The 22512-nt window shown below is 29.4% G+C and overlaps 3 protein-coding genes across 3 annotated transcripts; 2 read left to right on the top strand and 1 right to left on the bottom strand.

Annotated features, from left to right (window-relative positions):
- Positions 1–4714: 4714 nt before the first annotated feature.
- On the top strand, positions 4715–6738 carry LOC105789918 (transcription factor MYB39). The gene is made up of 3 exons (XM_012617222.2): positions 4715–5035; positions 5772–6374; positions 6475–6738. The coding sequence occupies exons 1-3, from the start codon at positions 4770–4772 to the stop codon at positions 6509–6511; spliced, it is 906 nt and encodes a 301-aa protein (XP_012472676.1). The 5' UTR covers positions 4715–4769; the 3' UTR covers positions 6512–6738.
- A 2588-nt stretch (positions 6739–9326) lies between these two features.
- Positions 9327–11594, top strand: LOC105789367 (uncharacterized membrane protein At4g09580). The gene is made up of 4 exons (XM_012616732.2): positions 9327–9551; positions 9997–10267; positions 10940–11110; positions 11201–11594. The coding sequence occupies exons 1-4, from the start codon at positions 9364–9366 to the stop codon at positions 11324–11326; spliced, it is 756 nt and encodes a 251-aa protein (XP_012472186.1). The 5' UTR covers positions 9327–9363; the 3' UTR covers positions 11327–11594.
- A 3062-nt stretch (positions 11595–14656) lies between these two features.
- LOC105789365 (cocosin 1) lies at positions 14657–17612 on the bottom strand. The gene is made up of 3 exons (XM_012616731.2): positions 17355–17612; positions 15824–16556; positions 14657–15057 (listed from the first exon to the last, which is right to left on the bottom strand). Exons 1-3 carry the CDS (start codon positions 17548–17550, stop codon positions 14901–14903), a joined length of 1086 nt encoding a protein of 361 aa, XP_012472185.2. The 5' UTR covers positions 17551–17612; the 3' UTR covers positions 14657–14900.
- Positions 17613–22512: the final 4900 nt, after the last annotated feature.

Raw genomic sequence — 22512 nt, 5'->3', positions numbered from 1 at the left:
AGAGGCCAAATTATAACAAATTAAAGTAAAAAGGGTTAACTCTTAAATTTCAATATAATAGAGGGATTAAAACCAAATTAAATCATTTTTTTATATTTATACCCTTGGCATCAATATATTTACAACATAGTATAATTTTTGTCCCCTAAACTTGGCAATTAGGTCTACTTTGGTACTTGAATTTAGCAACTAGATCAATTTTGGTCAATGTACTTGGATTTGGTCAAAATTTGATGATGTGGCCAATGTTCTTGGAACATGATTGGATTGGTCGGTCGGATCAATTGGACTGAGAACTGATTGATGTATTGGTTCAAACAAAGGGGTTGAACTGATTGAATTAAAAACTGCTCGAAATCGGTAAAAGAACTAGGACAAAGTTGAACCAGTTTAATTTTTTTAATATTTTATGATTTTTTAATTAATTATTGTTGGTCTAACAATTGAACCAATCAAACCGATATCGAGAACAAGTAGTCTGATTGGTTCAACTGTAGGTTCAGTTATTAGAATACTGTATATGATACTCTAAGATTGTATCAAGTCATCACCGAAAATTTATATAATGTTAATTTTCAAGTAATAATATGACACAATAAAAAAGTGTCACGTTATCGAATTTTATATATTTTTTAAATTCAGAATTAAAATGAACTTAATTGTCAAATTCAAATACCAAAGTAAAAAAAAAATATAAATATCAAAATGAATCGAATTAGCCATAGCCAAAAATTATATTATCCTAAAATCAAACGAGAAAGTGAAGCAAAAATAGTAATTTTATTACAATATTATAGGATATTTCTTGCAAATGAGTATAAGAAAATTAAAAGAATTGAATGTTTGTACAACGAATTTGAGACAGCAATTTAGACCATTGTTTTTCAGTTTCTTGTTCAGAGTTGACTGTTCTTTTCTTCTTGTCGTTTAATCATTGTAGTCCAATGTTTGATAACAAAAGCAAACTGTCCTAAACTTTATGTGTTAATATTTTTCTAAGTGTTAATTTCATATTAATTATTTAATTTAATTGACTTGTCAAACAAGAATATTATGGGCTAAGAAAGTTTGAATTAAAAATAAAAAAATAAAAACAAGCACATCTTAGTCTATATTTTCTCATTGACTTTTTGATTTGTGTAAAGTCAAACATTTATATCTAATCTAATCTTCAACAGCATAGTCGATTTCGATTGTTTCGGTCGGTATGTAACGTTTCAATAACAATCTCATTTGTTTTAATTTTTTTGATGTTACAAAGAGATGATACACTCATAACAAAATTTTAAGATTTAAATCATGTCTTTAATAAAATTTACAAATGCAATTTCATTTATAAAAGACGAGTTTCATGTTTAATAGAATTTTTATATAAAATTTAAACAATTTATTAAAACAATATATTAATTTAGTCCCTGTTTGATAACTCATTGAAAAATTAAATCAACTGAAAATTAATATTTTAAATAATATAATTTTTAAGTACATTAATTGATAACTCAACATAAAAAGCAAATGATAGAATTTTTCAACGAAAAAACTCGAAAAATGATTAGTAGATAAAAAGCTACTTATAACTTTAATATATACTTTTTTCAATTATTTTTAACATTATCCTTTAAATAATTTGCATTTAAATTTTTAAAATTACATTTATCAGACAATCTAATTATAATCTATACTTAATTTTAAGATAAAAATACTATTGTCGAGAATTAATTTAGTAAAATTTGCAGTTCAAGAGTTTCATTCACCTTGTGCTACCCATAGTTTTTATTTTTTTATTTTTTATTTTAAAGGGTTGGTAAATGTTTGGTTGTTTTGATGTTAGAAATGGATTTAATTTGACTAATTAATTAATTAATTAATCCATAACAAGTCAAATGTGAAATCTTTAATGTTTACAAGAAATATTTTATGCACCATTTTACCATATTATTTATGGTCCTTTTTAATGATTTAATGGTATTTTAATAATTTTTTAATGTCATTAACACATAATTTTGGTAAATTTTTACCTGAACCTTAAATTCGAACTCAAGTTTAGGGTTTGAGTTCGGATTCAAAGTAAAAACTTACTAAAATTATATATCAATAACATGGAAAAAATTACTAAAATATCATTAAATAATTAAAATGGACTACAAATGATGCATGAGAAAGGTCCATAAAATAATGTATATATACATTCATAAATATATACTGTAATTTCAAAGTCAAAACTTGCTTGAAGAATGCCAGACTGGAATTAATTTAAAATTTACAAAAAAGAAAGGCTGCTTTGTTAATTGGGTGATCTACCAATAAAAAGAATTAGATGAAATTAATAATATTAGGGTGCGGTCTGTTTGGGGGATTAATTAAATTATATGAACATTCAACATTGAACATAAAATTAATTGATGCAAATGATGTCAATATTTGTTGGAAATTGACACAACTGCTGACTGATAAGGAAGCTGCTTAGAATTCCATGTCATTGCCTCCACTCATGACATACACAATGACCAAATCATATGAAACTTTTTCCTACTTTAGTGACCAGATTTTTGTGATGATAATAGAGCTTTGATCTTGTCCATTAGCTGAACATAATTAGAGAGTAATTCTCTAAATTTTTTCGAGTTTTTCGATTATCGAAATTTTAGAGAGAACTTCTAGCTTCATCGTCTTCTCCTTATGCTTTGATTTCTAAATTTCTAAACTTGTGCATCTGCGTTACATGGTTTGGAGGTTATAGTATTAGTTAACTAAAAGAGAGTTCTTATTTAATTTAATTAGAAATAAACAACAATTATTTAGAGTTAGTTAATTCTGCTAGCTAGATATACATGTCTAGTAAGTTGCAACTAGACCAGGTGATTACTGCAAGTAAAATCAGAGATGGACGCCAAGAACTTGTTTGTGCAAATGTCTGTGGGATCTTACCTTCACTCATCAATAACAACCTTACTTTTATACTCTGAACTGGATTACTCTTCTCTAAGAGTTTCCCTTAAAAGCTTTGGTGTAAACCATTACAATTTATGTACTCAACTAACCTAATACAAGTCGTGCATATTTACAAGTCGTTTAATTTGATAAGTTACAATCAATTGCAATCACATTTTCACATAATTAACCACATAAAAAGGTTTTCAATTACCTTTATAATAGTTGAGGTATTCAATTATCTTGAGTTACAATCAATTATAATCGTATTCCCACATAATTAGCCACATAAAATAATTTTCAATTATCTTCACGATGGTTGAGATAAAGTTTGAGATCTCCTTAATATTCGAAAGTCAATATGATCCGATTTTCTAACAAAAGAAATTTTGGATTGCAGATTTTAATTTGATCCTTACTTGATTTGTTGTCATCATGTTTTAGCATCATAGAGGTCCATATAAAAGTATCGGAGTCCATGAAACAAAGGGTCGTGCAATTTTGGATAAAAATGTGTCAAGTCAGGTTTTATCCAAATTTTAGCTATTAGGCAAAGTCAACTAGTGTTGTAGCTAGGAGACAAAACTCCTCTAACACACGGGTGAAATCAAAATTTTTTTAAGGAGTCAAAATTAAATTGTAATTTTTACGATAAAAAATGTGTAATTTTATCATTTTAATAGATTATATCTTTATAATTTTTAAAGGATTAAATCAAATTTTTATATTTTCAAAGGGGTCAAAGTGTAATTTTACTTTTACTAATTTAAAATTTTAAAAATTTTAAAGGGGTCATATGAAAAAAATTTCATTTTAGGGGCAGCGGAGCCCCTGCTAGCACCCCTAATTTTGCCACTGACGATGAGTTCTGATTGATGAAAAATTCCTTCTTCTACAATATTGATTGAAGAACTATACCCAAATACTTTCCTATTTTACTAGATAAATCTTAAAACTACACATGAACTTTAGATTGTTGTGCAATTTAATACATAAACTTTAATTTAGTGCAATTATACATATAAAACTTTATTGCGGTTCAAATATATGCATGAAACTTTAATTTTGATTCAACTATACAAATTTAAAGGTATAAATATATCAATTTAATTTTACATTAGATATGTATACTTATTTGCATTGCAATACGTATACTTAAAATGGTGCTATATTGATAATTATGTTAGTAATTTTAAAAATTAAATTAAATTAATATTTCATATATAAAATCAAAATTCATATATAACATTGCGCATTCAACTAATTACGAATTAAGAAGTTATTTATGAGACGAATAGTAAAACTATTATGCTTCAACTGCCATATCACAAAGTGTTGACCCAATATAATTTTAATTTGCAGCTCATAATTGTCAACTTTATATTATATGATGCAATTTCAAATTTAATTTAGAGACAACAATAGGATAATTATGAATCGAAAAAAATTAAGCTAAAGTTTTGTTGTTGACCAAAAACAAGTCCCTAGGCTTCCAATATCACGTGCTTGATAAAAATTCAACCAATTTCATCGTTCAAATAAATTACAATCTTGTAATCCAATTTACCTAACCCTTGTTATAGGGTTCATCATCCCAAAAAAGCACTACATAAAATAATAATCATATGAGCTGCCACGTTACTTCCCTGGGAAAACTTGTAATAATATTATAATACAACAAAAAGAATGTTAAATGACATCAATAGTTTGAAATCACACAGCCCCATGCAGCCTATAAAAACCACCTTCATTCTTGTCTCCTTCACCAAATCACCATATACAAAATTGGAAAACCCTTATTTTCCTTTGTTCATAAGCAAACCCTTGATATTTTAACAATGGGTAGGTCTCCATCTTGTGCTGATGATGCTAATGTGAAAAAAGGGCCATGGACAGCAGAGGAAGATCAGAAACTAGTGGATTACATTAACAAAAATGGCCATGGAAGCTGGAGGATTGTTCCAAAGCAAGCAGGGTTGAATAGGTGTGGCAAAAGTTGTAGGTTAAGGTGGACTAATTATTTGAGACCTGATATTAAGAGAGGGAAGTTCGGTGAAGAAGAAGAAAGGCTTATTATTAACCTTCATTCGGTCCTCGGGAACAAGTACGGTGATCAAACTTTTTACCATTTGGTTCAATAGATTTTCTATGAGAGTTGATTGTTTTGTTGCCTTTACTTAACAAATAGGTAGATTAGTCTTAGAATAAAAAGCAAATTGGTCCTGTTTATTACAAATTTTATCCATTTTTATTATTGAAAATTGGTGATTTACATAAGCTTGAGGTACACGTGGCACGCCATGCCAGTTTTAACAGTAGAAATGAGTGGAATTTTTAACAAGAAGGATCAATTTGTTCTTTTAAGTAACGTACAGGGACTAATATGTTAATTTTTTGAGTAAAGGGGTAAAATGTAATTTGACTCCTAATACAAGGGCTTCTATGGTACTTTTATGATTTTTGATATATTTATGATTTGATGTTGGAACTTGATTTCCATGATAAAAGTACTACGGAGGCCTTTGTACTACTCAAAAAATGGACAAATTAATCCTTATATGTTAAATTAAAAAGTAAACTGGTTTTTTTATTAAAAATTTCATCCATTTTTATTGTTAAAAATCCGGCCATTGTACGTCGGCATGAGGTGCAGATGAGCTGTTTGGATATTTCTTTAGCTACCCGCCAATTTTAATAGTAAAAATGAATGAAATTTTTAATAAAAATGATCAGTTTGCTCGTAGTATAGGGGTAAAATACAATCTGACTACTAATTTAGGGCTTGCATGATACTTTTACTGTCTTCAATATATCTACGATTTGACTTGTTTTTGTCGCAGGTGGTCTAAGATTGCTGCACATCTACCAGGGAGAACAGATAATGAGATAAAGAATTTTTGGAACACGCGTATTAGGAGGAAGCTATTGAACTTAGGGATTGATCCTCATACCCATAAGCCAAGAACTGACCTCGATCATCTTTTGAACGTATCACAATTGCTTTGTGTTGCACAATTGGGTAACATGATGAACCCTTTAGATGCTGCTTTTAAACTCCAAGCTGATGCAGCTCAACTAGCCCAAGCTCAATTGTTTCAAAACCTAATGCAAATCATGAACACTAATGAGGCTGCAAATGTTGAGAGTGATGGGTTTCTTGCATTACAAGAAAACACTAACCCAATACCTCAAAGTATCCCAAACAATGGTTTTATTGCTGGTGTAGTCCCTCAAACAAGTGACCAATGGGGTTTGAGCAGTTCCTTTGAACAAAGAGAAAATCCAGTACTTCCTGGGTTAGTTTCAATATCACCAGAGAGTAATTCAACAATGGAAAACAAGGGCAATAATGAAACAGATTCCACCATTTATGAAGCTTGGGAGAAGTTGATCATGGAAGATGATGAAGCTGATGGTGGATCCTATTGGAAAGAAATGTTGGAGTAGGTGTTTTTTTCTTGGATTCTTTCATTCATGATTTCTTTTTTCATTTTTTCAGCTTGTTGTTTAATCATTTAATTTATTTATTTTTTGCTTTTGCAGCCTTGCTTCTTCAACCTCTTCACCTATCTCATGGTAGACCCCCTTTAGGTTTAAGGGATAAAAAAGAAAGAAGTAGAAGAAATCCAAATTCATTCACTATTTTTCCATTTTATTTTGTTAGAGTTCTTTCATATACTTTATTCATCTATTTTATTCATTTAGGAAGCTTATAATTGAGCTACCTCTTTGTAAATCTTAGAATTTTTTTTATTTTGTTTTTGGTAATCAAGACCAAAGTTTATCCAACATACAAGTATTTTCATATATTGTTATTTTTGAGCTTACGAATGTCTCCTACATATTATTTTCAAGATTTAAACTTGAATTTTCTTCTAAAAATGTAATTTATCTTGTCACTCCACCTAAACGTGTTAATTATATTTTGTGTTTTCTAAAAGATATTGTATTTCCATCGAATATTGAGGGTGACTAACCCATGCCAAAATTAAAGATGATAAGTGGAATTATATCATGACGTTGCATTTTTCATTTACGATTTATGAAGTTTTAACTTTTTTGTTTGCATTGTTTTCCAACAGTATCATCTCCAAAGTTTTTAACTTTTAATAATTCATACAAGTTATATAATTCTAGATTTTATTATATTCACGAGGTAGATGGAAGAAACACGTAATATTAATATTATATTTATAAAAAATTAATCAACAATTGAAGTGCTTTTGAATTAATTCAATTAAGAAATTACTAAAAATCATTTTTAAAATAATAAATATTATTATAATTTTTTTGTGTGTTTTAATGTTTTATGATAAAATTTTAAATAAAACAACTTTAAAAACAAAGTATTTTTATTATATTGGGTCTTCTACTGTTGCATCAGAATGAATAATCAATGAAAAATGTTTAATTGTGATTAGTATTAATAATTCAGTTTCGGATATTAGCATTTGTTTTTGTCACTAAAAGTCATAATAGTAGTTGAACTGTTGCCTTGTACCTTTGTGAAAATTTTCCGTCGGAAATAAGCTATTTGATTGGTGGAGGTCGGAAGAGTTATATACATAACCTATCAAAACCATCACTTAAAAAAATAAAAATAAAAATCGAGAGTTAACTAACAACGTTTTGACATTATTGGTAAAGGTTAAGATTTTGGGTTTTTGAATATTCAAAGTTCAAATTTCGTCATGTGTAATTGTCATGTGTGGGTCTTTAGTTCCAGTATGTGTTGTTGCCATATTTGTCTCAGATGGACTGGTTGGATCGAAAACCAATTGGTATATTAGACTTACCAATTCGGACAAAGGGGTTGAACCAATTAGATATTGAACTGCTTTGAACAAGCTAGTTGTTGAATCAAGTTTTATAACTTTTAATAATTTTAGTTTTTATGAATTTTTAATAGTTTATTTAATTAAAACTGGACCAACAATTGGACCAATTGGACTGGGAATCGATGGCTTGACTAGTTCGACCATTGGTCTGACTCCAAAAACCATGGTTGTTGTCATTTATGGGTTTTAGTTCAAATTATTCCGATTCTTAGTCCGTTTGTATTGGCTTGTTTCTACTTTAAAGTTGTTCGAACATGTATTTATGATTGTTCAATGGTTGTATTGCATTTGTACTTATAAACTTAAAAAAAATTGAGAAATCAAAAATCAATTCGACATTGTGGCGTTTAGAGACAGTTTTGATTCTTGAAGTTTTTTTTTTACTTTAGCATAAATTGAAAGATTACATTAATTTATAATTGATTTTATATATAAACTCTAAAAGCTCAACGAGGTGACGCATGACTTAAAGAACATATATTAGTACATTTGTCAACAAAACGACGACTTATCCCATAAACATCAAGAAGAGGACATTTTTCCGAAAGTTATATAATTCTTAATAATGCTCTCGACATTCTATAATGTGTTTATTTCTCTCCTCTCATTCTTTCACTTATATTACATCAATACACTTAATTTCTCTATTCTTGAAATTCAAGAAATATAGATAATTTAAGCATTGTATCAATAATAACAAATAAAATCTCCACGTTTAAAGACTCAAACCCTATAAAAAAAATAGTGCGTGGGCAGTGGGCAGTGGGCAGGAGGCGTGGCCGTGAAAGAGGCAAAGCAACATCGGGGTTAAAACTGAAAAACACATGGTTGTTGACCAACAAAACCCAATCATTGTCTATCTCTCTTTGTCACTTTTGTCTGTGTTTATGCCTTTCTCCACCATTTCACATGCTTATCGTGGCCTACGTGTCTCCATCTCCGCATGTTATTACCATTTCTCTTTCTTACATTTACAAAGAGGGTAAACTACACTTAAAGGGCACTAAGCTATTACTAAATTTATGTTTTGGTCATTTAACATAAAAGAAATACAAAAAAGGGGTCATTGAATTATTTGAAAGTTTTTATTTAAGTTACTAGACTATTAAATTATTTTTTAAAAGTCTAACCAATGAGTTTCAAGCAACGATTTGACAACCGGTATGATAAATAAGTACTTGTTGATGAGTAGAAGAACATATCTCAATCCAAGTTGATCTGACAATTAGTGTTGAAAATCGAAGAAAAAAATTATTGAATTTTGATTTGCAGATTCATGACAATCAAAATTATTTCACATAAAAAGAAGACTAAACTATAAAAGAGAATGAGAAGAAGAGTTTTCGATTGATGCTAGCGGTGTGAAAAGAGAAGTTCATACAACAATGATTTTAAATGCCCAATGACTTGAATAAAAACTTTCAAATAATTTAATGACCATTTTGTAACTTTCAAAACTGAGTGATCAAAACATAAATTTACTAACAATTTAATGGCCTTGAGTGTAGTTTACCCTTACAAATAATAATCAAACAATAAATAATATCAGTATTTCATCTCTCCTCACAAGGGAATTTGAAACCAAAAGAGAGAAATGGAAGGTAGAGAAGAGGTAAAAGAACCCAAACCCAGTTTCCCTTTAAGCTTATGGGAACTATCTGTAGCTTCAACGGTGGTGATTGGTTTCCTTGTAGGCCTTGCCGGCGTTTATCTCACCATGCCTGCATCTGATTATAGCTTCCTCAAATTCCCCAGAAGCCTCGAAGATCTTCAATTACTCAGGTTTCCCTTTATCCTTTTCTTTTTTTCTTAATTTTGGGGTGATTTAAATCTATTGCTCTACTGTCTTTTGTTAGTGATTGTTAATGTACAATGAAAACTTGTGATTTTGGGGAAGAAACTGTGGGAAATGTTTTGTTTTGAGGAAGGGTAAATTATATTAAGTTTGACATTGAGAGTTAATAATAAAAGAATGAAAAAAAAATTATTATCTTAAATTTTTAGGTATTTTTATTTTTTATATTTTCAATAAAATTTAATTGGTAATTTTTAACTTTTTAATTGAAAGGATTATAAAAGAAAAGAAAAGTTAAAAAAATCATAATGTGTAAAATTAAAATTAAATTGAAACGATTTATAAATATTAAGAGTTAAAAGTTGATATTATGCTAATTTTAAAAGTTGCAAAGCTAAGCTTTTATTGTTGTTTGTACAATGTATGATACAGGGATCACCTTGAAACTTACACAAGTGACTACACCATACAAGTGTTGGTGGGATATTGTGTAGTTTATATTTTCATGCAAACTTTCATGATCCCTGGAACTGTTTTCATGTCATTGCTTGCCGGAGCCTTGTTTGGTGTCTTCAAAGGTGTAGCTCTCGTTGTGTTCACCGCCACTGCCGGTGCTTCTTCATGTTATTTCCTATCGAAAGTTGTCGGTCGTCCCCTCGTGTTTTCTCTTTGGCCTGATAAGCTAAGCTTCTTCCAAGCACAGGTGAGTTTTGATTGGGCAAATTATACTAGTAGTCACCCAACTATTTAGTCACTCAAACTATTTAATTTTGTCTTTTTTAATTACCAACTTGCTAACAGTGATGATGGCTTTTAAAATTGGCAGAGTAGCAAATTTTAACCCTCTAACATTTAAACATTGTGTCAATTTAGTATTGATTCTAAAAAATCTAACCCTCAACATTTACACGCATTGTGTAATTTGTTTTTTTTTTTTGTAGTTTTGCTTTTCTTTGCAATTCTTTTTCATCTAAAAAGTAAAAAAATAGCTAAAATATACAAAATTGAAAATACCAAAAATTCAAGATAATAATTTTCATCTTTTCTCATACTTTTAAAATTAACCTTCAATGTCACAAAGAAAAGCAAAACTGCCAAAAAAAGGACCAAATTATAAAATGTGTAAATGTTGAGGGTTCATTTTTTAAAAATCAATACTAAATCGACATAATTGATAAATATTGATGGTTAAAGTTGCCATTATACCACTTTTAAATGTTGCCACCGTTAGAAAAATTGAATAATTGGATAATCATTTTGTGACTTGTCATAGTTAGAAGTGACTAGTAGTGTAGTTTGCCATTTTCGATTTAAGCCATTTTTGCTTACTTTGAGCTAAGAGAGTGGAATAAGTTTTTGAACTTCATGCTTGTAGGTAGCTCAAAGAAGAGAGTGTTTATTGAATTATATGCTTTTCCTAAGGCTTACACCGACTTTACCAAATACGTTCATCAACGTTGCTTCGCCTATCGTCGACATCCCTTACCGTATTTTCTTCCTTGCAACTTTTATCGGACTTATCCCTGCTGCTTACATTACTGTCAAGGTATGTACCTATAGACTTCCATGTAAAAGTCGCAGTGAAAAACCATGGCGTTCTTGATTAATAACTCGAGCTTCTCTGTTTTCTCTGCAGGCTGGAATAGCTCTCGGCGAGTTACAATCGGTAGGGGACCTTTATGACTTCAAGTCAATCGCTACTCTTTTCATTATAGGAGTTGTTTCCGTCACACCTACGCTTATGAGCAAGACCAAATCGTAATGTTCGATCGACCATGCTTGCTTCTTGTACATGGTACTTCAATCTTCCAGTTAGTCATCAGTGTTGCCCTGATCTTTTTGTAATGCAATGTGCTCTGGTTAATGGAATTCACTGCCAGACACCATGGTCATTTTCAGTCCATATGAGGAGAGGAACATGAGAAGAAATTAGGGAAAGGCTGTTACTTGTTTCGATTTCATTAGTGTTTTAGAAGCTGTATATCCTTTGAAGTTTTTTATTATTACCAATGAAACATCTTTCTTTCTCAGTGCTTTGTTGTCCCCTAGTAATCACTCAACTAATAGTAAATTTTTTTTTCAGTTATCTAATTATGAAAAGTTACATCATGATCATCCAACTATTCAATTTTGTCTAACAGCAGCAACTTTTAAAATTAACATAATAACAACTTTAACCCTCAACATTTATAAATTATGTAAATTTAATCTTGATTCTAAAAAAATTAACCCTCAACATTTACACATTGTGTAACTTGGTCTCTGTTTTTGCAATTTTGTTTTCTTTGTAACATTGAGGTTGATTTTAAAATAATATGAAAAGATGAAATTTATTATTTTGAATTTTTGGGTGTTTTTATTTTTGTATACTTTCAATAAAATTTAACAGATAAATTTATTTTTTAGCTTTTTAGGTGAAAGGGTCATTAAAAAAGTAAGATTGCAAAAAAAAAAAAGAGTGACATAATGTGTAAATGTTGAGAGTTAAAATTTTTTAGAATTAAGAATAAATCGACACAATGTATAAATGTTGAGTGTTAAAATTGCTATTATGTCAATTTTAAAAGTTGCCACCATTAACTAGCTGTATCAAAAAAAAATTAAATAGTTGAATGACCATTTTGTAATTTTTATAGTTAAATGACAAAAAAATAATAATTAGGTAAAAGAATTGAGCATATCCTCAATTAAGCCTATTGCTTTGAAGCTAAGAAAATTTTAGATATACTAAATAGCAGATTTAATTAACCCTCATGACCTTATGACACAATATCATAGAAAAAAACCTCTGGTAAACTACATTTGTATACAAGTTTTTTTAAGTAATTATAAAAAGTTACAAAATAGTTATTTAATTATTCGAATTTTTTTGGTCAACAATCATTAAATGATCGACAGAAATGTGATGAGGTAGCTATTAAAATTGACATAGTAACAACTTTAACCATCAACATGTATACAGTATGCCAATTTAGTCTTGATTCTAAAAAATTGAACCTTCAACATTTACACATCGTGTAATTTGATCCCGAAATCCATGCATGTGTATGTATGTATCTTGGTAAAAGTACCATGGAGGCCTTTGTACAAGGAGTTTGATTGTATTTTGCCCCTTAACTAAAAAAATAGGTAAATTGGTCATTTTAAGTTAGATCAAAAAGCAAATTGGTCATTTCTATTAAAAATTTCATTCATTTCTATTGTTAAAAGCTAGCGTGATTGATGAAATATCCTAAAGTTAAACGTGACGTGCCTTGTGTATCTCATGCAAACGTACAAGGACTTTTTTAATAGTAAAAATAGATGAAATTTTTAATAAAAGGATCAATTTACTCTTTGATTTAACGTATATGACTAATTTATCTACTTTTTTTAGTAAAAAAGACAAAGTGCAGTCCAATTTTTGGTACAAAGATCTCCATAATATTTTTAACTATCTTTCACACTTTTAGCCGTAGCACTTTAAAATAAATAATAAAATGCTTTATTATTTGGGTAAACTACATTGGTGGTCATCCAACTATGAATAAGTTTCTTTTTGACCATTCATCTATGAAAAGTTACAAAATAGTCACTCAATTATTCAATTTTATTTCTTTTTAATCACCCATTGTTAAATGGTTAATGTAAAGATGACATGACAACTTTTAAAATTGAAATAGTTATAAATTTAGCTCTCAATGTTTACACATTGTGTCAATTTAGTCTTATTTTTTAAAAAAATAACCCACAATATTTATACATCACCTAGCTAATTTTATCTTTTCCTTTTACATACACAATGTTTAAATTAAAAAATACATAAATACATTTTAAAAATCCGTTTATTATTAAACTAGACAATCATAAATATATTTTTTAAAATTTTCGTTTATTATTAAACTAAATAAACTTCAAATATATTGGTTTCCTTATACTTCAAAAACTAAAATTTGATATCTCTCGAAGATAATTAATTCAATTTTTGTTAGTTTGAGTCGACCACCATTGATGAAGCAAATTAACACTCAATATCTTTTAAGCAATTAGGCTTACAATTGGGTTGAATTAATGAAGCATGTATTTTTTTTATTCTCAAGCAATTGAATCAGCTATTTTTTTTTTCAACATTTGGGTCATTCTATTTCTTGTCGATGTTCATTTTTTTCATTGAATCAATGCAGGGACAATGTCGAAAAGGGTTACAAAAAAAGCAAAAGTGCAAAAGGATAAAATTACACAATGTGTAAACATTGAGAGTTCAATTTTTTAGAATCAAAGATTAAATTGGCACAAGTATAAATGTTAAGGATTAAAGTTGTTATTATACTAATTTTAAAAGTTACCACATCAATTTTCCATTAGTTATTTAACGGCCCTTGAACCCCAAAAAAAAAATCAAATAATTGAATAACCATTTTATAACTTTTTATAATTAAGAGACCCAAAAAAAAAAATCTTCCTAATAGATAAGTAACTAGCAATGTAAATTACTCAATATTTTATTACTTTTTATATTCAAATTTGACATCACCCATCTCATAAACCATTCTAATTGAACCTGTTCTAAATGAAACATATCCTTCACACTTTTAATAGTAGCACTAGAGGTATTTGTCAACCGTGTCGGGTTAGGTTTGGGTCAAGTCTAAGTATGATATTAATATATTTTATATATACTTACTCAAGTTCGGTTCAGTTTAAAATACGAGTCTAAATTTTTTTTATAAACCCACTTATATTATTTTAAGTTAATATTTAATAATTTTATTTTTTTATTTATTGAAAATTTTTATATAGTTTTCTTAACATTATTTTAATGTTTACATTAGAGTAGTGTTATATATTTAGTATAAGTTTATTTTTTTTAAAAGTGTTCTAAATTATATAATATATAAAAATAACATAATATAAAGTATTATAAACTTAAAAACGGGTCAGGTTGGACTCAGACCTTGAATGTTCAAGCCTAAGCCCAATCCATATTTTAAATGGGTCTAATTTTTTTTGTCCAAACCCATTTTTTGGGTCTAATTTTTTTGCCAAAATCCTCCCAAATTTCGGGTAAGTCTTCGAACCTGGACAAATAACCTGAAACATGAACAGGTCCAAATAGCACTTTAAAATGAATATATTATTCAAATTTGACAAACCACTTTATTCCAATATACTTAGACTACATAAATTACACATTCACAGATATAGGTTACACTATTATATAAGTGATACTATGAATTAAACTTTGATCTCGAATATAAATCAACTCATTTTAATGGATGGATAATACATTTTTATTAAAACCCACAGATGGGAGAAACATAAATTTATTGATCACACTCCATGACCGGCATTTAAGATCAGTACAAATTCATTGCAGGGACAACAATGGTGCCGGTTTCCAACATCTGCAGGAAATGTTGAGTTGATTCTTGACTCACATTAAAGCTCATTTGCAATATTGATGGAATTGTTTTCAAAACCGAATTTTTACTGCCTATTTCTCCCACTGCGGCTCTGCAAATCAAGTAAAAAATAAACATATGAAGTGCTCCACAACTGAACTTGCCATATCCACCCTGTCTTACCTTTGAATGTACATCATTATTACCTTGGATACATCTATTTATATATACATATAAGATAGAAGAATTTAAGGGTTTAGAGGCCGATTGAATCTTAACTCAATTGATATAGTGTTATTATCAATATAAGAAGACGTGGATTCAAGTGTGTTGAAGTATATTGTCCTTTTATTTATGGGTTAGGAAAGGGTTATAGGTAGTTCTAAGCATTATATCAAATAAAATAAATATGATCAGAACTTAATAAGGGTAATAATAAGGGTTTAAGGTGAAATAATAATTTCATGTATCAGGATAAAGTGGGCCAGGGTCAAGGGTGATGTCGGAAAGGGTAGGTGGAGTTTTGGACCCTCTCAAAATGAGAAATTTGCAATTTAGACTCTAAAATTTATAAAACTATAAGTTAATGCATAATAAAATTATAATTTGATCCCTTAAAATGATGAAAACTTGTTTTGGTACTTTAAAAAAACTATAAAATAGTAAAACTATATTTTAACCCTCATAAAAATATATAACTAAATTTTTACCTCACCAAAAAAAATTATGACTTCATCCCTGATCAAGGCAAGCAATTATTAGAGCTGTTTCATACTCGCCATCCAAAAAAACCACCACCCCACCCCGAAGCCGGGTTTTGTCATCCCTAAAACATACATATAAAACTAATTATAAAAGAAATAAAATAATTTGCTTACCTTGTAGATGTTACAATTGAGACCAATTCTATGCCTTGTTCATCAGCAGATACAACAACCGCGAACAACTTCGGCACCACAAATAATTGACCAGTTTCCACTTTAGTGTTCAACACAAGCTTGCCATTGATACCCACAATTTGCACTTCACCACTTCCTTTCGCGATGTAGCAAACTTGTGGCTCCGTTGCGTAAGACGGTGCCCTGGTGGCGCAGCTTTCAAGCACCAAGCGACTAACATCAATCCCCACTTGTTCAAGCAAAGGAAACTCCGTACCCTTTATGGTAGTCAATTTGCCACCATTATCGACTTCAACGTCGGGTTGTGAAGCATCCATGTTGTGGACCAAAATATTTGATACCTCCTCGTTCGGGTTTGGGATTTTTCGTGCTTCTTCTTCACTAAGCTTGATAAGCAACACGCTCTTTTGGCTGCCAACAAGGTTTTTAGCCTTGTCGGCATTGATTTGGTAAGTTTTGGCAATGAATTCGGGGGAGAAAGCCCGTAAGTGACCTTGTTGTCCGGTTAATAAGAAATAGGTGATTTCTCCGGCGACATAGGCCTTGGTTGCATCAGCCATGAATATTATAACCACATCTGAATCTCCATAGTTGTACCATGATGAAACTGATCCACAGGGAATTGGTAAAACATCCCCTTTTTTAACACCTATGTAACCCATGTTTTCCTTTGTGTTAATGCCTGGTACTGTTAATGCAACTCCACATTTACCTAAAGATAAATCAAAAGTAATGACAATGTTGTAAGAACCGGATTGATGGTCGAATTTATTAGATCATCAATCTCTTTATTTGGATTAACATACTAGCCGATTTGATTCTAACAAGACTTCAAAAGAAATCCTTATGTACCTAAATCGGTAAGTAGATTAGTCGATGCATTATACCGCATAGGACTTAACAGGGATGAAGAGCTTTAGTTTGGACTTGATATTTAAACCAAACTTTATGCTTTTGTAATTGTGGATAATACTTGATTTATTGGCCGCAACAGTTCACATAGTCATTTTAATTATATAAAAGAAAACCTACCTGCATGGCTAAAAAAGTAAAATTGTATAAAAGATCCTTTTACTACACATTTTGATAGATTTAGTTCTACTGTAATTTTATCTTTTTAGTTTTATACTTTTTAAAATTTGTATTTTCAATTTCAGTCCTCAGGCAAACTTTTCTCACTCATTCAACCAAATAAATTGATTTAGCTTTTATCTGAACATATTGTAATGTGACATTCATACTTTCATTTTTTTTTGCAGCTGGACAAATATCATTTCTTTTTCTTTTGTCTTCCTTTAAATTATGAAATAAAATGCAAAATATATATGCCATGTCACTGCATTTAAAAAAAAAAGCTATGTCAAATTATTTGAAAGAATTAAAAGAAAAAAAAATCAAAACTGAACATACACATTAAGGGGCAAGAAATGAGTAAATAATAATAGAGGGACTAAATCCAAAAAAAACATATTACAAGGACCATTATAGGATTTACCCACTCAAGACTCACCTTCAAGAACATAACCAACTTTGGAGCAATCGGCATAGTGAGGAAGAACAAAGCCCTGAGGCTTCAACACAAGCTTACCAGCTGCAACTTTGGCCTCACCAAGGACTTGAGAATCGGCAGCTGCCCAGTGGTAGTACACGCCGGCTTCGGTCTCTGTGAACCTTGCCGGAAACTTGGGAGACAAGTCCATGTTCATTTTTCTTACCTTACCTTAATTCTACAAATCAATTATATATGAAAAATACAATGAACACACACACATATATATATATAGAGAGAGATGGAAACATTGAGTAGCTTTTAAGTAAAAACGTCAATTTGGTAACAACAACCATGTAATGAATTTCAATGAGAAAAATGAGAAACGCGTAAAAAAGGATAAAAAGCTTGTTACATATGCTTTTTAATTAGGCTTTATTCATGTATTTAATATCATACCGATATTGTTTCGATTTTAAACCGACATTAAGTAGTTTAAATTTTGTATGGGTCAAAAATTTCGTTATTTTTCATGTGTTTTGAGTTTAGGGTTTAGTTAATATCGACTTGTACAAATGTGTATCGATGTGTACTTGGTTGATATAAATTTTTTATTTTTAAACTAATTTTAATTTTTTATCTTAACCATTTTAGTTTTCCTATAATTACATTTAAAATTATTAGTTATTAAATTAAATTATCAAACATAATTAATAAATTTAAAATTTATATGTAATATATTTGCATGTTTATAATGTATAATTTATTATTTTACCAAGATAATATATAATTTATTAAGAAATTAAAAGTTAGAAAATGCATGTGAAACTATTTAAATTAATAATTAGATTAGAAGTATATATGTGAAAAATATTTTAAAATATCGATAAATTCAAAACGATACATCAAAATATGTCAACACCAGTACATATTTGTACCAAGGCAAAAACGATACCGCCCATCGATACGATATTGAATACCTTACTTTTACTAGTGATGGCAACTAGGCGAAATGGATTTAGTTTTTTCTTTTTCATTATTACTTCATGACATGTGCCTTATATGCACTAATAAGTATCGGTTGCAGTGGTAAGGTACGTACATTGTACTCCCAATAAGAGAATGTGATTTGAACATTGGAGATAACATTGTTGGGATGGGTAGTCACGAATCTTGAACATGAATTAGTAAATGTGGACTAAATTTATAACTTTATCCATAATACAGAATTTACCTTTGAGTCAGCACATAATACAGGAAAACAAAATTTATAAGTTGGAAAAATACGTTCGACTATTGATATGCAACAATCAAACCAACAAAGACAACACAATGGGGTCGAGAATCACACTGAATGAGGCACGTAAAACATATGAATCTACTATTCCGTGGTGCCAGGTTTGATTAAACATATGAATCAATAAACATCAACTAATAGAATATTTTGACTAGGGATGAAAAGAAATTCAATTTCAACACGATTGGATTCAATTCGATAAGGTTGAAACTTTTTCAATTTTAAAATCCAGTGTTCGAGTTTAATTCTACACTACATTTAATCGTGTCAAAATATCATTATATATATTTTTAAGTTTAAAATTTATGATACTAAAATTTCTATTAATATTTGTCGTAGCATAATTATACTTAAAAACAATTAATGGTATCATTAAAATATTAAAATAATAAAATTATCATTTTATTTTGATAAAAATAAAAATGTGAAATTCGGGTCAGATAGAAGTTGAATATATCTTTAATTTTGAACGGATAAATTAATATATAATTTTGGATGAAATTGAAATCAAGTTATATTGGGAGTAGACGAGATTGGGGTTGGTTGGGTCCCTAATTTTGAGAGTGAATTTAATGCTAAACTTTGAACCTTCACAGTGAGATTGTTGGCCGATTCAGTGTACGAAAACGACTTATTTGTATGGTCCAAGCAACAAGCGAATACAACAAAGTTTCTAGACAATATATAGAGGTAAAGAGAATCACGACTAAGTGTAGAGTAGCCTATCTTGGTTGGGTCCCTACACAATTTTGATATGTTCCATTATTAGCAAGAAAACATTGTAAATAGGAAAGAGTTTCCCTCTTCTGTAATAAATTAATCCAAACCTTTCTTTTTATTTAGAAGCTTGATATGTAACAATCAAACCGACAAAGACAACACAATAAGGTCGACAATCACATTGAATGAGGCACGTTAAATATATGAATCTACTATTCCTTGGTGCTAGGTTTAGTTAAACATATGACTCAATAAACATCAAATAATAGAATATTTTGAGTAGGGATGAAAAGAAATTCAATTTCAACACGATTCGATTCAATTCAATAAGGTTGAAACTTTTTCAATTTTAAAATCTAGTTTTCGAGTTTAATTCTACATTTAATCGTGTCAAAATATCATGATATATATTATTAAGTTTAAAATTTATGATACTAAAATGTCTATTAATATTTGTCGTAGCATAATTATAATGGCATCATTAAAAATATTATAATAATAAAATTATCATTTTATTTTGATAAAAATAAAATGTGAATGTTAGAATTGTGTGACCCAAATTCTAAGAGATTGCTTCCAAGTTAAGTTAAACAAAAATATATTTTCTTTCTAGAAGATTTAGTATTTATTAGTATAATATATCTAGCATTTATTAGTATAGTTTATTTGACTTACTAATTTAGCCTATAAATAGGCTCTTTTACAATCTTAGAATTAAGAGACACCCATTAGATTAGAACTCATAACACATTCAGAGAATTTTGTGTTTACGTTTTGAGGGTTCTTTGTTTTTCGGGTTTTCGGGGTTTAGTTTTTATCTCCATCTTTTGTACTCTTCATTCTTTTGCCATTATAGTAAAATTATCTTTGCCCGTGGTTTTTTATCCTCTTTTGAGGGGTTTTTCCACGTTAAATTTGTGTGTTCATCTTCTCAATTTCTTCTACTATTTTTACTTGTTCGTTGCTTAATCGGGACGATCCTAACAGTGAAATTCGGGTCTTTAATTTTATGAGTTTGAGTTTAGAACGGATAAATTAATATATAATTTTGGATCAAATTGGAATGAAGTTATATTGGGAGTAGATGAGATTGGGGTTGGGTGGACAAAAAAGGCCTGACCAATTCTGTGGCCATCCCTAAATTTGAGACGATTCAGTGTACAAAAACAAATTACTTGTATGGTCCAAGCAACAAAGCTTTTAGTCAATATATAGAGGTAAAGAGAATCACGACTAAGTATAGAGTCGCTTTTTTTCGAATTTCGAGTTCGAATCGAGTTGAGTTTTTGAATTCGAATAACTCGAATAATTCAAATAATTCGAATATCAAACTATAATATTTTACATTTTTACCCTAAACTCCCAAACCTTTTTATTTTTCTCTCAAAACTTTTACTCCTTCCCACTTCCCCCCAAAACTTTTACTCCCCTCCCCTCCCAACCCCCCAATCTACCCAAAATCCATTTCCCACCAAAATTTTATTATCCCATTTACTTTTTCTCAAAATTTTACTCCAAAAAACCCTCAAAACTTTTTATTTTCCCCCAAAATTTTTACTCCCTCCCACTTTTCCCCTAAAACTTTTATTCTCTTCCCATCCCACCTCTCATCTACCCCAAACCCTCCCCCTCCAATTTTTTTTAATATTTTCCCTCCAAAATTTTACTCCCACTATTTACTTTCTCTCAAACTTTTATTCCCCAAAACTTTTTATTTTCCCCCTAAACTTTTACTTCTCACCCTTTACTCTCAAAGAAAATATCAAAATTATCCAAAAAAAAAATCACTAAGCATAAATAGTAATAATTTTATTTATATCTACTATTTATATTATTAAATTAAAGTTCACATTTTATATTATTTATATTATTGAATTGTTTAGTCATATTGAATATTTATATTAAAATTAAATTATTAATTATGCCATAAAATAATCATGTTAAAATTTTATATTGGTATCAATTTCACATTTTATTTTTAAAATAACTTTTATTAAAAAATCATAATTTTACATTTAATATATTTTTAACTCCAAAATACATAGTGACAAGAATCTGAAGATAATTGAAACAATTAAGCAAGCAAAGAAGCTAACCAGTATATAAAAAATTAATAAATAAATTATGAGGTGATGAAAGTTAATAAAAAATTTGATTAAGGTGGTCAAATTTTATTACGATGGGTGACAATAGTTACAAGGACCCAAAATTATTTTTTAAATTTTAACTCGAACAAATATATTCGATTCGATTCGATTCGATTCGAATTCCATCTCACTCGACTCGATTCGAGAAAACTTCAAATAAAGTTAGGATGATAAAACGAGATCCGAAAACTCGATTAACTCGAAAATTTTCGATTCGATTCGATCGAATGCTCACCCCTAATCTTGGTTGGGTCTCTACACAATTTTGATATGTTCCATTATTAGTAAGATAACATTATCAATTGGAAAGAGTTTGATCTCTTCGGTAATCAATTAATTCAAATCCTTCTTTTTATTTAGAAGCTTGCATTCCTTAATATGTTTTCTAAGAAGATAGGGAGAGTTGTCTGGAGATAAAGAATATTCATGTTTATAGATTCGAATCCACTGATTTGAAAATAAACAATCTCTCTATTTGAAAAAGATTAGTTTACAGATACAATAAATTCAATTAAGTTCAAAATTCGTTGCAACGAGTGAGGAAATAAAAAAGAAATGAAGAAATCATAAAATCAATCTTTGTTTACGCAATTCAAACACAACGATCCTATGTTTGCAGAACTTAGGATATACTTTTATTCAATCACCAAATCAAACAACTGTGATAATCCGTACGTCTATATTGGCTAAAGCCCATAACCCCGTACAAACTAAGTTCATGTAACTTCAATGGAGAATAATCAATCACCCGACATACACCAGAAATAACTCTCGACTTACTCAAGTATTATCACCAACAATCAACAAAACAAACTAGCACTCAATACAAGAAAAACAAACAAGCCAGTTACGAAGATATTTGAAATTATTGTAGATTTCCAGCTCTCCAAGTCGTGAATCACTTAAGGAGGATGACACTGATTTATGAGTCGAATATCAGTAAGATATTCTCCTCTAAGAAACAAATAAATCCTTGAAAAATTCATTAAGAAAAATTGACAATTATCTTTTAATT

The sequence above is a fragment of the Gossypium raimondii genome, chromosome 2 (genome assembly GCF_025698545.1).
Source record: "Gossypium raimondii isolate GPD5lz chromosome 2, ASM2569854v1, whole genome shotgun sequence".
Taxonomy (NCBI): Eukaryota; Viridiplantae; Streptophyta; class Magnoliopsida; order Malvales; family Malvaceae; genus Gossypium; species Gossypium raimondii.
Note: the sequence above shows the minus strand (reverse complement) of the source record. Positions and strands in the feature narration are given on the sequence as shown.